Raw genomic sequence first — 17904 nt, 5'->3', positions numbered from 1 at the left:
ACACCGGGATTCTCTCCAAAGTGCCAAGGGAGGAAGAGGCAGGTGAGATCTCCAAAAAAATATACTCAATTGTGGAGGTGCTACAACAGCCTAGCATCGATCAATCTTAATGAGTGTAAGAGGTGTTACAGCAAAGACTGATTCTATGAGAGGGAGGCAAAGAATCCGTGCCAAGCATCCCCTCATTATGCGTGGTCATCAGAACGAGGTCGTGATAGACCATGAGTGTTGCGACAGAGTATAAAAAACCTAGTAGAAACAATCTAATTTGAAGCCACCCAGGTAAGAGGCCAAAGAACGGGCAGTAGCTAAACCTGGTAATAGAGATATTAGGGGGTTGTACCCAGAAGGTAGCCCAAACATGGGTGTAGGGGGGTTTTTTGATAAAGATATATACTTAAGGTGGATGGTTGTATTATACCCACTGTAATCACCCTAAAAAAGCTAGGAGCTGTATAGTAAAGCACAAGGTAGTCTCCCACAAGGCAACAACTCAAGTTTCCACTCAAGTTCATCAGTTGGATATTACAGTGATTCAGAACATAGTCAACAACACCCTTCAGATGAGGTGCTAGAGCAACCACAGCCCAATGCAGTGGCAAACCCAGAGTTTATTTAAAAGATCCATAGTACAATGCATTGCCAAAAGGTATGTGTGTATGTAGTTGGATGCAACAGTCTATTCTTAGCTAAAGTGACTAACTCTGTGTGTGTGTGTGTGTGTGTGTGTGTGTGTGTGTGTGTGTGTGTGTGTGTGTGTGTGTGTGTGTGTGTGTGTGTGTGTGTGTGTGTGTGTGTGTGTGTGTGTGTGTGTGTGTGTGTGTGTGTGTTGTAACTAGAACTAGCAATCATGCTCAGATGTTGTGACCAAGTGTGTGTGTGTGTGTGTGTGTGTGTGTGTGTGTGTGTGTGTGTGTGTGTGTGTGTGTGTGTGTGTGTGTGTGTGTGTGTGTGTGTGAGTGAGAGAGAGAGAGAGAATAGTCATCTTCCTCGAGTGATTACAAGGACTACAATTTACCCTCTCCACTTGTGTGCATACAGACACTCACACACACCTATTAATATGGGTGTGTGTGTGTGTGTGTGTGTGTGTGTGTGTGTGTGTGTGTGTGTGTGTGTGACCCAATGGCCATGCTTTTCTTTGCTGCAGCAATGTGCGGGTCACATACTAGTCATCCTTTATGCCGCTTGATGAAATGGAAAGTAACATCAATGTTTGTTTTCTATCCAAAGCTTCTCATGACTCTGCATTTTACGCCCACCCTTGCCTAGAAAATGTGAAGTAAAACATGAGACTAAGCTTTGAAAACTTCACCTTGCACGTGTCATTCTCAAACGCACACATAGACACATACTCACTCACTTAGCCACTCATGCCAACACAAATACAACCTCCTTGTGTCAATGTGGACACTAGGATAACATCAATGTTTGTTGGCTTGCCCAAAGGGCAAAGGCCATAGAGATGCCTTCTCTTTTTGTTGACTAAAAAAATAGAAAAAATGTTGAGTTGTATTTTCAAGCATTTTTTGATAGACCAAAAATGTTGATTAATTGAAAGAAGATAGTGGGCACTCATTTAAATCAAGAGTGTGTAATTTTAATGACGGGCATGTCTTTAGTTTTGAAATATGAAGTGAATGCTCATTCACCAAGGAAAGGATTTTGGGCTGCCTTTGAAGGCATGAAATTGTAGGCTGCGTCATGCATGAGGTGATTGAGGGGTGAGGTGGTGGGGATTTCATTTTTTGGAAAGATGTGGATGAGGGTTGAGAGGATTTGGTTCAAAAAATGAGCATTTGAAGAAAATTGCCGAGTTGGTTTCTTGGTGGTCGAGGGATTCATTGAGTTGCATGTTCCTAACATTGGCCATCAATCACCAATTTTCCAGTGGTTGATGGGTACCCTCCTCCTTGAGGTATAAGCAAAAGTGCCTTGAGTTGTAGGCATTATAACTCATTGTGGGTTTACCACTTGAGTTGCTGCAGGGAGCTATTGGCTAGTGCTACAAATGGAAAGTAGACTTTAAGTAGGTAAGGCAGAGTGACGAGGATGCCTTGGGGACTGCAGTAGTAGTGAGGAGGAGCTCTAAATGCAGCAAATATCACAATGCATAGGAGCTTAACGGCAACGGTGGGCAAGATCTCAAACTAGGAGCAGTTGCAGGGTAGTGGGTGGCCTAAGGGTGTGGGGCTATGAATCTTGTAGTGTGAGGTGGAGGCGGATGAGGAAGAGAGGCAAAGCAAGGGTGATAAAGATGAAGAAGATTGTGGAGGAGATGATGAACTAGAGCACAATGAGGGAGTTGAGATGGGTGTTTTGGGTTGTGGAGTTGCAGGCTTTCCAAGGGGTAGGCTTTTGGCGGTGCAACTATTTGCCTAGGATTGTAAAGGCCAACTACGAGATGGCCATCGACACCAGCCTATAGACATTGAATCAAATGTGTCAACAAAGAAGAATTTTCTTTCGACGGTATCGCCCTAGTTGCCCTTTGCTCCATAGCGTCAATACATGCTGATGCATCCCTCAGCAAGGTGGCAATGATGATGATGTTCCAAATGCTGAGCGACAATAATGCCAACATCCACATCCATATATGACACCAAAATGGTCACCGCTACAGAGCTGAAAAACTTCACAAAAGTCATTGTAGCTATATCCATCCTCTTTGCGTCAAAAGATCTATCTGCTACGCTGATCTGATGGGGACTCGCTATGCAAGGAGGCTAAAAAGGCCTACAAGGCACCTATGGTAGCTAGGAGAGCAAGAGATAAAGGACACTAGGGTGTTGAGCAGTACAGCCACACATGTAAGGCCAAGAATCTATAGCTGGATGTTGAAGTAATGGAGGTTGGGGAGCGACCCAAGGATGGGAGTAATCAGGGATCAGAAGGTTGTAAGCTTGGATTAATGGAGGAACTCAAGGGGACAATATCTGCCCTTATCATCCATGTGGGTGTTGTTTCTATTGCAAACAAGGGGCTCATGGATGCTTGAGGCTGACGGAGCCACACAATCCTTCACGGTTGTGGGTGTCGTGCTTGTATGAGTGCTTTTAGTACTCCTTGTTTGAAGTTGAGCCCTCTTCTTCAGAGAGGTGACTCTCATTAACTGCTTCAGTGCCTCATCATCAAGCTTAGTAGGGTTGGGATGCATTCACTGCTATCAAATTTCTTGGGCTACCATCATAACCTTCCTCGTAGCTCTCTATTTCTTTTTACAGAGTCTTCTCTCATGCTAACTATGTTGTTTCAATTGCCATTAGCTACATGCTAGCTTCTTGTGACATGGAAGAAAGCCTCATAATTATAATTTCTTTGCTTGCCTGGAGTGTGTCCAGCTGGTCTACAAGGTTCCTTTGTATCTGTTTTATTTGTGCTCTTGTTAGAGCATCTATAAATGTATCTCCTTCTGATTAGGATGGATGTGAGCTTATTCCCTTTCTTTATTTATGTTCCCTTGTTGAAAGTGGCAAGTGCATTGTTTTGAAAAAGTGTTCCTTGCAGCTGATTGAAAAATCAAAGCAGCCAGCCAGTTGAAGGGAGGGGGAGATGGAGATAATCCACTTTGAAGTTTTAAAAACATAGTGCTAAATGTTGGTTACATCTTCAATACTGTGGATGCCAAACATTGCGTTCTTCAATGTCTCGTGCTCTGTCAAGAAATCTCTAGAATAAGTGCCATGTTAACCTTCAGATTGAGCACCATTGCCCTTGTCTTGTGCACCCAACGATTGCAGCTATATTCTCATCATGATTGTTTGATTTTGAATATCAATTGGCTTCAATATACAAACTTCATTGCCATTATTATGTCCATATATTTTTTACTTGTAAACCATGTTTGTTGTTTGTGGTTATTGGAACATACAAAAAAATTGTAAAGGATTTGTACTAATTTTAATTCTTTTTTTTTGTGTAGGAAAGCTTGATTTCTCCCATACGGCAGTGCACATATCACTACCTCTGTGGTGCTAGGTATCAAATCCTTATTGAATTTATGGACTTGTGCCAAGCCCATCTAAGATAGCATACCATTCAAATGCTAGCCAGAAGCCCACATGATCAGGAAACCAAGAAGATAGATGCATTGCTCTCATGCCAAAGGGAAAGAGATTTAGTACTATCAAATGCATGGCATTGTTGGACAACCAAGGCCCCAAGGTTCAAATGCTGCTAGGATAAAAAAGAGGGGCTCTAGTTTTGCAAGTCACAAATGCAGTAAGCAACAATTTTTTTTTAATATTGCTCATGTATTTTATGAGATCTTTTACAATATTTTGTGAGCTCTATATAAAGTGCTTCTGGGCATAGGGAAAAATTGGCTCAAGATATACACAATCTTTAGAGCAACTACGATCAGGACGGTGTTGTACAACTCGGATATGGAGTTATTCAACATTGTCTTGGTTAGCCTTATTTTTCTCCCTAGTCTGGTACATGATAAGTTATTTTTCACCCTAGTGTGGTACATGAGACGTTATTTCTAAATTTTGAGTATTATAAAGGTTGATGTTTATTGTCAGCTCTGATACATGCTTTTGATGAAATATCCTGATGCATGTAATTAAACCAAGTTTCCTAAAGCAACGGAGAAAGTTAATCTACATTCAATATTTGATCAAATTCTCATGGTGTATAAGAATCCACCCTTCATGCGTCTTACTCTTTAAGCTAGAAATCAAGTTTTCAAATGGTTTCCAACGTCTTGTTTGTATTCCAAGCATGGAAATAATGATTGGAAATTCTTGTCCACAAAGATTGTGGAGCTTTTAGATTTGTATCTTCAAATTTTTTTGCTAGAAGTGATATGCAAATGTTTTTACGCACATCATTGCAATGAAGACATCATGGTATTTGATTCATTTCAAGTAGGTTCACCAATTGAACTACCTTTAATGTGTGAGTGTTATGCACATCTTATTATGGCATGCCTTGTGATTTTATCACTTGTTTTATATCCAAAGCTTCTCGTGACTGTGCCTTTTACCCCCACCCTTGCCTAGAAAATGTGAAGTAAAAACATGAGACTAAGCTTCAAAAACTTCACCTTGCACATGTCATTCACAAACACACACATAGACACTCACACACTCATGCTAACACAAAAACAACATTCTTACGTGAATGTGCACAATACGGTAGGTATGGAGGCAAAATATATCTCTATCAAGTGTTTGATCTTTAGTGAAAATCCAACCTTCATATCTTTTTGGTATCCTAAAAATTGCATGATCTTTTCTTTAGCAATCATGTTCATTGTGCATCCCTCTTGCACAATCAAATTCTCCTCACTAATAATCTCATTAAGCGTACTAGTATGTGGCATATACTAGTACTTCTTTCACCATATATGGCAGGCGAGGAACCGTCGTGTGTGTGAAGAAGACCTTGATGTAGCAAGCTTCTCAGAGATTATACAAGAAGTAGAGTGATGATCTATATGCTCGAAAGCAAGCAAGACTTTGGAGCCTGGTCTAGGGCCTGGTCTAGGGCTACCCACGCCATGTTGTCAACTTGTGAGAAATAAAAGCTTAGATCTATAGTTCACCTACTTTGTAAAGCCGATTATGATTAAAGCCTTGGTGAGAGGCTGTAGACATCCAATTTGTAATCTTCAGTACCTCAAGGCTCAACCTGAGCTTGAGGCTGTTTTGTAATTTTTATCATGTGCTTAATAAAATTCACTCACAAATTGTGAGTTTTGCACCAAAAAAGAAAAAGAGTACTAGTATGTGACCCGTGCACTGTTGCAGTCAACAAGGCTAAACTTTATGACAGTGTCCTCCATTGCTTAGAAAAATCTAGGTTTAGAATAATTCCACCTACAAATTGGAGATTAATCTATTGACTTTAAACTTGAAGGTGAGAAAACTTACAAAACTTAAGTGTAAAAACCTTGAAATTTAGTCAATTTATCTGTAAAATTTCTCGTATACATGTTTCCCAAGTTTTGGGAAAACTTTTTTTTTTTAGCTCTACTCTACTCCCTCACCTTCCCACCCAAGATAACAACATGTGCAAGCATTCTCTATGCGTAGATAAGGTTGTGCCAAATATTTTCTTGGATGCTTCATTATCATATAAAATCATCCTCCAAAGCTATGATAATGCAACTCTAACTAACTATCTTTAGTGACATCCAAGAAGGAACTAAGACACACACACACACACACACACACACATACACACAGATTGCAGAGTCTGCTTTTGATGGAAGTGCCTATATTTCTGAGGCCGATGTCATCCTCTCTCCATTTAGCTTACCATGGGAAAATTTTAATCTTTGTTAACGCACAAGGTTTTCCATGTGGTTTTAGGTTTTCTCATGTGGCTAATTGTACGCAGTTCTCATAGCTCCAGTATATCGCTTCAGTGCCATCAAAATCATCACCATATGGCCATTCTTAGAGTTGTTTTTAAGTATTACAAATCGACCTGTTGTGTGTGTGTGTGTGTGTGTGTGTGTGTGTAGCTAATTTATCATAAATAATAAGACATAATTGAACGTTTACATTGAAAAGACAACTGGCTCCAGAGAAAGGAAATGATAAGTACAAAAACAACTCAATCTTCGGATTATCTTTGTACAATGCTTGTATGAATGAAGCCTCATTCCAGTATACAGATATCAGAAGTACTTCCCTTACAATAAGTGTATGTGTAATCATGTATTGGACAACTGCTAAAAGCCAAAAAAACCTTCCAAGATAAGATAGAGTCCTTACTTGCATCCATCCAAACAACAAGACAACAGATATGTTAGCCTTGGATGTGTTTACAGGTATAATGGACTATAAAAGTTGTTATCCATGTCCATCTTTTAACATTTCTTTAAAACATTCTAGCTTAGTCCAAAGTAGTTATGTTGTTTTCATATAAGGTTTTATTAACCCAAAGTTTTATTTAGTATTTTAGTCTTAACTTAGAGGGCCATACCCCCTACTACTTCAAATGGTAAGTTCCCCAACACAAACTTCTTTGAGTAAATTAATGGGGCTCCGTCTGTAAAGAAGTTTTAACATATTATAAATGAGTATAAGCATGTTGTAGAATATATTCGGAATTGATACAGTTAAAGTGGAATCTGATCCTTCCTACTAATTATAAGTCACAAACTCCTAGCAAGCCAAGTGGGAGAGTCTTTTTGTGGTAACTTTAGCTTGTGCGGTTGTCAAACCAAAAAAAACGGGCTAAATTGTATATGTCAATGGACTATTGCATTATTCCGTCCTATCAACTGATATAAAACAGGTGCCAACATGTAGTGTAACTGGGCCATAACCCTCCAAGGTTGCCCAAATATGCAACAACAGCGTGTTTTAGAAGGCAAAGGACGGCCAAAAAAATCCCTAAGTACACCCAACCATACCAATTTTCACAAGAGACAGTTTTATCATGTTAACGAATTATAGCAACAGTACCAAGCATAGAAGCCAATAATCATCCGGTGAAACCCAACCATACCAGTTCTCACAAGAGATAGTTTTATCATGTTAACGAATTATAGCAACAGTACCAAGCATAGAAGCCAATAATCATCCGGGGAAACCCCCATCCAAAGCTTCTTAATGTATCGATAGCGACACTACCATATGCAAGAACCAATACCCATACGGGGTGTACCTTTCCAACCAAAGCTCCATTACTCATAGACGAGATACTTACCTTCACAGTGGGCAAGGACTTCAACAAACCAGTGAACCAGTTATCACACAGCAATAGAATAACTTTTAGCGTAAAGTGGTACCGATTTCCAGCCAGAACCTCATCGTTAAGTACGTGTCATCTGTACAAAACCAAAACCCAGCTGAGATTTTTACCGGATAGTATGCTGATGATGCACATTTTTTTTAAAAAAAAATAGTATGGTCCAACCAGATGATAGTAACCCAATGTTTCAAGCAAATGAACATTTTTCACAGTGCAGCCAGAAAAAGCATTAGTAAGATGCAAGTTATGCCTTAAGAATCAACATTAACCATATAATGTCACGCACAGCCAGCAAAATGGGGCTACACCAGTTATAAGCATTTGAGGAACAACACTCCTCAATGGTGTTACCAAAGCAATGCCAACCCACACCGTGGTCCTTACCAATCAACCAACCTTTAGCAAGTTCTACCAAGCCGAGTCAAACCACCCACTGGGTCTTACCATTTATTAACTGACAGATCATTACCATAACAATTACATAATCCAAAAAATAAGATTGTAACAAAATTTGTGATACCAAGCATAGTAACCAACTTGTGTTGTAGCTGTTGCAAGCTCCATTTTAGGTGCAGTAGAGAATAAACAAACACTCCTCACACTTTATGCAAGCAAAACTCACACAAGGCTAAGTGAGGGGCAGAGTGCCCCCTCACCTCTTAAATAGAAGAAGGAGGAAGGCTGCCATCACTGAATATGTGTAGCATGTAGGGAGTATTGAATGGAGCAAGCCCCTCCTCCTGGGGATCTGAGCATATAAGGCAGCCTGTGATGCGGTTTATCATGGCAAAACCACCATAGCGCCTTCACAGCAAGGTGTAGAGAGGGCAATAAACCTAATTTTTTGCCAGCTAAAGGTTTTTAATATCTTTCATAATTATAAGGGCAATATCCCACGGTGGATACCCATATAGTGAAACTAGGAAGCATGTTTTTATGAATCCAAAATGTGAATTATGCTACAAAATCCCAAAGGTAAGTACCATCATGTGTGTGTGTGTGTGTGTGTGTGTGTGTGTGTGTGTGTGTGTGTGTGTGTGTGTGTGTGTGTGTGTGTGTGTGTGTGTGTGTGTGTGTGTGTGTGTGTGTGTGTGTGTGTGTGTGTGTGTGTGTGAGAGAGAGAGAGAGAGAGAGAGAGAGTTAAACATTCCTTTCATAGCCCAGATGTAGTAGAATGGTGATCAAAATTCCCTTTTCAGGAAAAGCTCCAAAATGTATGCTTGATTGTGGATACATGTATATGAGTTGTGGTCACTCTTGTTGAGTGTTTAGTAGATCACAGGTACCAGTAGAGCAAGGTTGGAGGTTTTGTGCAAGTTCCAGATTTTTGGAGCTGTGTAGGAATATGGCAGACAAGTTCAACCAAATCTTTAGTGAGAAGTTGGACGGTAATAATTTGCCTACATGGAGGTTTCGGATGACAAACTTCCTACAAGGAAAGGGCTATTGGGATTACATTGAAGGTGAAAATGATGAAGCTCCATGGTGTCCCGAAGAGAACGCTACTCCAGAAGAGAAGAAAGCCTTCAAAGATTGGAAGCAAGGCAAAAGCAAATTCATGTATTGTCTATCTATGAGTGTCTCAGATAGTATGATGGGTTACTTAGAGAGTGCACCCTCTCCTGCCATAGCATGGAAGAGCTTAGAAAAGCTCAATGAAGACCATACCAGAGTCAGGAATTTGCAGCTCAAAACAGAGCTAAATACAGTGAAGCAAGGCAACATGTCTATCAATGATTATGCCTTAAAGATCAAGACAATAACAAATTTTCTTGGATCTATTGGTTTCACAGTTATGACGATGATGTTGTTGCTGTGACATTAGAAGGGCTTAAAACAGAATAAAAAACTTCAAGTCCTGTATGAATACTAGAGCAGAGGTTCCTAACTTTACAGAGTTGAAAACCATGTTAATTCGTGAAGACAAGAGTCTTGGTCTTGGTGCATCCTCTTCTCATAGCAATATCAATTGTGATCAACAATCCTTCTATTCAAATAGAGGCAGAGGCAGAGGTCGTGGCACAGGTGGTGGTCGTGGCGGTCAATATCAGAATTGGTAGCAAAATCAGAGTCAAGGTCGTGGAAGAAGAAGAAAAAATTATAGAGGCAGGGGGAGAGGTGGAAATCAAAATGCAAACAGAGATCAAAATAATGCATCTAACGTTGAATGTTGAACATGTGGTGAGCGGGGTCACTACTCAAATGAATGTCGCAACAACACGAAGGAGGCCAAATAACAGAGGTAGAGGGAGAAGGCAGCAAAACAATTATGCTGCAACAAGCAGGAACAACAATGATGATGATCGGTCCGAGCAGTTATTTGTTATGCAGCATATGGTAAATGCTATGACTGCAGATGTACATGCCTGACACTGTATGGTATGTGGATTCAGGTGCTTCTAACCACATGACATCCCATGGTGAGTGGTTCAAAGAGATGAAGCAACTAGATGGACCAGGTTATGTAGAAACATGTGATGATTCAGCTCATCCTATTGCACATGTTGGAAAAGTTCCCTTGCAAATGCAAGATGGTAAAATGAAGTACTTGGCTGATGGGCTTCATGTTCCAAATATTACAAAGAATCTTGTTTCAGTTGGGCAAATGATAGAACAGGGATTGCAGGTCCGGTTTAATCCAGATGGTTGCTATGTGGAAGACTACAAGAATGACTGCAAGTTGATTACAGAAGGAAGATGTGTTGGCAGGATGTTTACTTTGAATATGAATATGCCTGCAGTAAAAGCTGCTATGTTTGCACAAGGTGCGGGTGTTGTGGCCGATGTAGATATATGGCATAAATGCATTGGTCATGTAAATGAGCAATGATTGTGCTCTATGCAATCAAAACAGATTGTTGCAGGTTTGCCAAAGTTTAAGGTTGATGGCATGCATAAAGTATGTGAGGCATGTCAATTTGGTAAGCATTCACGTAATTCCTTTTCACAAGAACGTAATGTATGTAAGAGGCCACTTGAGGTGGTACACAGATGTATGGGGCCCAACAAAGACTGCCAGCATTCATGGAAGCAGTTATTATGTGTCGTTCATTGATGACTAGAAAAGTGTGGGTCTATTTTATGAAGCAGAAGAGCAAAGTATTTGATCATTTCAAAAGCTTCAAAGCTTCTGTTGAAAAGGACATAGGTGAACAGGTAAAGACACTAAGATCAGATGGAGGGGGAGAATACTTCTCCAAAGAGTTTTCTGATTTTTTGCAAAAAAATGGTATACACAGGTAGTTCTCATGTCGATACACTCCACAGCAAAATGGAATTGTTGAACAAAAGAACAGACATATTGCAAAGGTGGCAAGAGCCTTGATGGCTGAAAAGGATATGCCTCATCATTTTTGGGCTGATGCAGTAAATACAAGTGTTTACATTATGAACAGGACTCTCACTGTTGATGTGCAAGGAGTCACTCCTAAGGAAAAGTACAGTGGCAAGAAACCAGATTTGTCACATTTAAAATTGTTTGGGTGCATTGTGTATGTGCACATTCCAGATGAGTTGCGCACAAAGCTAGATCCCAAGACTAAAAAATGTATTTTTGTCGGTTACTCAAATGAGCAAAAAGGGTACAGGTGTTACAATCCTGGTACTCGTGAATTGGGTGTAAGCAGGGATGTTGTCTTTGATGAGATGGTGGGCTGGTACAGTGATGTAAAGGACATTACTGGGCCTGATGTAAAAGAGCCTATGGATGCTTCAAGTGGGAAGCAAGAGTCACATACTTTAAGTAGACCAACAGAGTCCTCTTCTAGTGGTTCTATTGACACTGCAAAGTGCACCACATGTCTCTTGCAAAGGAAAAGAGAAGGTAGGTGAGTCCCCCATGTACGACTAGTGTGTCTTCAAGTTCCTCACACATAAATGCAGATTCTGATGGTTCAGATCTAAGTCTTGATGAGGATCTTGGTATACCAGCAGACAAGACCCCAGTGTTAAAAAACAGATTGCAAGGACAACTGGCAATGATTCAGGATCAGGCAGGTCTAATAGGGTCAGATTAGGCTATGGACAGGTTGACTTATGATGGGTATGTTACTCATCATTATGCTTACATGGCAAAGGTTGTTCAAGATGTAGAACCCACATGTTTTGAGGATGCAATTGGCAATGAGAATTGGGAAAATGCCATGGATGAATAAATGGTTGTGCTTGATGTAAATCAAACTTGGGAGTTGGTGCCATTACCAGAGGGCAAGAAAGCCATTGGGTGCAAATGGGTGTATAAAGTAAAGCATAAGGCTGATGGTACAATTGAAAGATATAAGGCAAGGCTGGTCGCAAAAGGGTATGCACAGACTTATGGTATAGATTATGAGGAAACCTTTGCTCCATTAGCAAAGATGGCTATAGTACGCACTGTCATTGCGATGGCTGCAACAAAAGGGTGGTTTATGCATCAAATGGATGTCAAGAATGCCTTCTTGCAGGGGGAGCTACAAGAAGAAGTGTATGTGGAGTAGCCACCTGGTTATGAAGATGGTAAGCATCCAGATTATGTTTGTCTTCTTTGTAAGGCCTTGTATCGGCTGAAGCAAGCACCTAGAGTGTGGCATGACAGAATTACAGAATTTCTTTTGCGCATTGGATTTTGTATGTCACATGCTGATCACTCACTCTATGTACGTCAGAGTGATGCTAGATTTGTGCTTATTACCATCTACGTAGATGACTTGATCATTGTGGGTGACAATGAGACAGAGATTGAGCATGTTAAGGGTCTTCTCAAGAAGGAGTTTGAGATGAAGGATTTGGGAGAGTTGCACTACTTTCTTGGACTTGAGGTGATTCGTATGAGAGAGGGCATATGGCTGTCTCAGAGACATTATGCATTGGATATGTTATCCAAATATGGTACGGCTGATTGCAAGCCTATTTCTATGCCCTTGGATGTCAATACAAAGCTGAGTGCACATGATGGTGATGTACACGGGGATCTCACTATGTATCGCAGGATTGTGGGCAGTCTCATTTACTTGACTATCACGCGGCCAGATTTGAGCTATACAGTAAGACTTCAGAGTCAGTTTATGCATCTTCCACGGAAGCCGCACTTGGATGCAGTGCACCGTACATTATGCTATGTGAGGGCTACATTGGACCATGCACTATTTTATGTTGCAAATGTTCCAGTGGAGTTGCATGGTTACACAGATGCAGATTGGACTGGTAGCACCACTGATCGACGGTCTACTAGTGGGTTTATGTTTACACTTGGGAGTGCTGCCATCACTTGGAGCAATAGGAAGCAGCCCACGGTTTCCTTGTCTAGTACAGAGGCTAAGTATAGAGGTGCTGCAGTTGCAGCATGTGACTCCTAGCTTGGTTACGCAAGCTACTTATGGATTTGAGGCTGCAGGTGGATAGAGAGGTTGTCATTTACTGTGACAACCTTAGAAATATTCAGTTGGCCAGGAGCCCAGTATTTCATGCGCGGACCAAGCACATAGAGGTCCATTACCATTTTGTTCAAGATCAGTAACTGGCGGGCGACATCGACTTGGCTTACATCAGCACAGAGGAGCAGGTAGCGGATATCTTCACCAAGGCCCTGGGAGCTGAGAAGCTCCGTCGTTTTCGGACTATGCTTGGAGTCCTTCAGTTGGCGTTGAGCTCGAGGGGAGTATTGAGATGTCGAGCTCTCCATGAGCTAGCACTCTTGGTAGGCCTTGGTGACCGTTGGCCACATTTACATCATCGACATGGTTGGTGATCAACATGGCGTATCCTCGATAGGGATTCTATAGCTGGCATATCTATCTAGCCAGGATAGCTACTTAGCGGGTTCACATTATGGAACGCATCTCTCTTTTGGTTGTACTACTTATGTAGTCAGTTTTTCATTATGTAAATACACACTCATTTTGTGAAATAGATAGAAGAAGAAATTTCAGCCCTCTACCGTGTGTATCTTCTTCTCTGTGTGTGTCTATGTGTAGCTTGGGAGAAGGTCTCTCTCGTCTCTCCTCTTTCTTTTCAAATGTGAGTACTTATATATTTATATTTTTTTTTCTCTAGTTGGTATTATGGAGCACTCTCTCTCTCTCTCTCTCTCTCTCTCTCTCTCTCTCTCTCTCTCTCTCTCTCTCTCTCACACACACACACACACACACACACACACACACACACTTGAGTTCAATTTTTCAAATTGATCTCTAAGATCCCTTGGGTGTTTTTCTAGAGCATTAGAAATTCTCCTCATGGGTGTATGAGTGAGAAAGACACATTGACATACATACATGCATACATATATATGTATATGTGTGTGTGTACACACACACACACACATTTGAATAAATTATCCTCGTGCGTGTATTGTTCATGCGTGCGTGTGTGCGTGCGTGTGTGTGTGTGTGTGTGTGTGTGTGTGTGTGTGTGTGTGTGTGTGTGTGTGTGTGTGTGTGTGTGTGTGTGTGTGTGTGTGTGTGTGTGTGTGTGTGTGTGTGTGTGTGTGTGTGAGAGAGAGAGAGAGAGAGAGAGAAAGATTGCAGAGTGTGATTTTGGTGGAAGTGCCTATCTTTCTGAAGCTAATGTCATTCTCGCTTACCATGGGTAAATTCTAATCTCTTTAAGAGAGGTTTTTCAATTGGTTTTTGGTTTTTCCAATTTTCTCATGTACCTAATTCTACTCAGTTCTCACAGTCCCAGCTTGTTACTTCAATGCCGTCAAAATCAACACCATTTGGAATTCTTAGAGTTGTTTTCAAGTAATACAAATCAACCTCTTTTTGGGGGGGGGAGAGAGAGAGAGAGAGAGAGAGAGAGAGAGAGAGAGAGAGAGTTAAAAATTCCTTTTATTGCCCAGATGTAATAGAAGGGTGATCAAAATTCTCTTCTAAGGAAAACCTGTGTAACTGCCTTATGACCGTTTTGGGTGGTCTGCATAAGAATGAAACAAATGCCTTGAAACTCCATTAGAATCATGAACAAAATGTACTTATCATTAGCATCACAAAGCTTTATCGATGTAACATGGAAGCTTTCATTGATTCAACTTCACATGGATGCATCATATAGATGGAGATGTGTACAACATTGTCTCCATGCACACGAAGAGCATTTAAGCATACACAAAAAGGTTCAAATCAACATAGGTCTACTTGGATATACAAGTCTACGCATTGCCTCTTCCAAGTTTCCATGAAACTTAGAAAAACATTTAAAAAATTGTGTGTATGCGATGCACGAGCGTGTAGCTTTTGCAAAAACTCTCTGTGAGAGAAGAAAATACACATGCACATCTCATGAAAATAAGAAAGAATTCTTATGCTTACAAAGTAATAGATCACAAGAGTGTAAAGAAATTACATGTACATAAGCAAAAGTCTCAACATGATAGTTCTTGAATTCACAATGCATTGGCATATATGCACGTGCATGCAAGACTAAGAGTGCAAACTTCATCACATAGAGGGTTCTTTTGCCTCAAGCAAGTGCAAGACAAACTACATGAAAGCCCCAAAGGATGTCAGATATGTAGATTTGTGAAAGAACCTCTTATCATAAGCAAAAACAAGGAAAAACACACCTGGTATATCTTGAGGCATTCATAGATTACATTTCTTATGCAGCTCAAATGAAGGTAAAATTATCTTTGAAAGGGGGCTTAAACTTGAGACACCTGCTGGAAAATCTCTGGGGATTGCGAGTATGCCTACACGATAACTTCTATGAAAAACAACCTAAAATTTTGATTGTGTGTGTGGCACTCGCAGGGACCCAAGCTTGGTTCATAACCATGCTCAAATACCAATATGAGAAATTGGGGACTAGCACATGCACATCTCCACCCAACCATGCCATGTATAGGCCGTTAGACTGCTAAATGTAGGCCCCCTATCTGCATGTGTGTCATGGCCCTTGGTCTGGTCCATCTTACCCTAGGCCTGATAGTTTGTGCATAAGGAAACCTTGTAGCTTGGTCTGCATTTATGAAAACCCTCCCATTTGAATTTTTCAATTCCCTTTTCTCCCATAGTGCTAGTAGAGGGCTCTTAGAAACTGATAATGCCAGTGTCTAGCCTCTAAACAAGTGCAATTGAGTGACCTTGCCCCTATATGTGAGACTATACCATGGATATTAGAGTTTATGAAGAAAAGCCTTGAGCCCCTTGAGCTCTGTAGTCTTGGAGCTTGAAGTCTTTTGAATCTTGTTGGGGCTCTTTGAATCTCAAAAGAAATTCTTTGATACCTCTTGGTTCGAAGCTCTTTTGAATGCTTGAAGAAGGTTTGAATACCCTTTAATTAAGTTTCCAAAATGGGAATGACCACTAAGTAATGTATGTTTCTTCCGTTGTTGGAACAATCCCTTAAGACCTTGAACTTGAAGGCACAAGTTTACTACAAGCGGGATTGCCTAATAGCACTCTAAAGCCAAAGTAGCTAGCAGGTGGCTGCTTTTTGCAGTCATAGATGTTTGGGAATTTCTTGCAGGCTAAGATGTCTCGAGGAATTGGGATATAGCTTGATGACAAGTGATTGGCTTGAATTTTTGAGTTCATTGCAAATGGTGGCAGGTCTATAAATGTGCTAGCCAGGAGAGAAGCCAATTAGTTGGATTGCAAAGATTGGGGAATGATATAATGCAATGTCAATGGTGCTCATGTACCTACTGAGAGTCGCTTTACAAGTTGTTGATGAGGTAGTTGGCCTTGCTATGCATGATCCGTTGTTGTCAACAATTGACGCATGCATTGCAAGTGGTGGGGCTTGGTAGTGGCCTCAGGCAAGCAAGGCACAAGAGGCCTTGCTAATGATTGTGCAGCACCAAGAGATTTGTCAGTAGATTGCAGATGATTGGTGTGTGAGGATTGTCATGCGAGGTTGTATCTGACTTGAGATGAAAGCCCTTTAAGAAGCTATAAAATGTATTTTCTCGCATGAGGTAGCTCCTACCCAAAAACCACACACATAAATTTAGTAATGGCCATTTTGGTAGGTTTGAAAAGTTATCCTAAGTTGGGCTACACATACACAAAAATCCACACACACACACACACACACACACACACACACACACACACATAAGGATAGGCAAATTTAGGCAATGGCAAGCAAGATGTTCCTGATCTTAGATCACAATGTCTGAGAGCTTGTCAAAAACCCTCAAAGAGAAATTTCATCACAGCTTCCAATGCATCCAAATGGGTGTCAAAAGAGGAGCCATTTGAGGAGCAAACAAATTGCAAAACAAACACCAAAAGAATTATGCACACTAGATTGATGGAAATTTGATTCGATTTATCAAATGAAAAATGCAAATGAATCCAAAATAATGCTAAATTAGGGAGCGTTTTAGAGTTGCAATGCAAAATTCCAACACTAATTAATCCCTAATTAGCTATGAAAGTAGTGGCTCAAGAGATAAACTCAAGCACATGCCAATATTAGCTAATTGAACATTAATTAAGAATTGGAAAGGGACGATAGAGATTAGAATCAATTGCATCCTAATAACTTGGTGCTTTTATACTAGTTGTAAAGTTAAGGGGGATTAAGAGGACTAGGATTTTAGCATACTTGATAAGCACACTTATTACTAAATGCAAGAGAGAGAGAGAGAGAGTAGACTCAAATGATAACTTGATTAGAAATGAATTAACAATACTAGAAGTGTGTACAAATGAGTGGCTACTTAAATAGTAGCAGCATATGGCTAGGTGTACCTCTCAAGGATCACCTAAGCATTTTTTCCAAGGGTCAAAGGGAAACTCCCAAAGGGAAAGAGTGGCTCCATAGAATATGGAAATCTAGGGTGATTGGGAATGGCTTTTGGACTCTTGTACAACTCTCCATGCCATGCGTACTAGGCTATATGCTCTCACATGCTCATAAGATGAGTAGACTACTGACTGTACAAGAGGTCATGCCCATAGAGTTTGAGAGGTTTCGGTCAAAGGTCATAATCCCAACACAAGTGGATAATGTCTCCCGCTAGATCAACAAATGGTTCAACCCTAAATTCTATATAAAAATTGGATTGAGAGTGATGAATAAGTTGCAATCACAATGAGGAATGTAATAACCCTCCATCAAACAAGGTATGCCGATTGGTGTCATTCTTTTCAGTCATAAATAGTGTTTATGCTTGTGATCTTTGAAGATAAATAAACCTAAAATTACTTCTTTATCCTACATGCCACACCTCCTTGGAATCTTCGTTGCATTTGATTTTTGGTT

General features: G+C 40.5%; 1 protein-coding gene and 1 pseudogene across 1 annotated transcript; one reads left to right on the top strand and one right to left on the bottom strand.

Annotated features, from left to right (window-relative positions):
• Positions 1-2504: 2504 nt before the first annotated feature.
• LOC147444422 (uncharacterized) lies at positions 2505-3157 on the bottom strand (annotated as a pseudogene).
• A 6963-nt stretch (positions 3158-10120) lies between these two features.
• LOC147444421 (uncharacterized) lies at positions 10121-11867 on the top strand. The gene is made up of 6 exons (XM_086528106.1): positions 10121-10478; positions 10578-10672; positions 10804-10869; positions 10981-11536; positions 11596-11705; positions 11790-11867. The coding sequence occupies exons 1-6, from the start codon at positions 10121-10123 to the stop codon at positions 11865-11867; spliced, it is 1263 nt and encodes a 420-aa protein (XP_086384232.1).
• Positions 11868-17904: the final 6037 nt, after the last annotated feature.

The sequence above is a fragment of the Adiantum capillus-veneris genome, chromosome 13 (assembly GCF_014529385.1).
Source record: "Adiantum capillus-veneris isolate H3 chromosome 13, ASM1452938v2, whole genome shotgun sequence".
In the NCBI taxonomy this organism is placed as follows: Eukaryota; Viridiplantae; Streptophyta; class Polypodiopsida; order Polypodiales; family Pteridaceae; genus Adiantum; species Adiantum capillus-veneris.
Note: the sequence above shows the minus strand (reverse complement) of the source record. Positions and strands in the feature narration are given on the sequence as shown.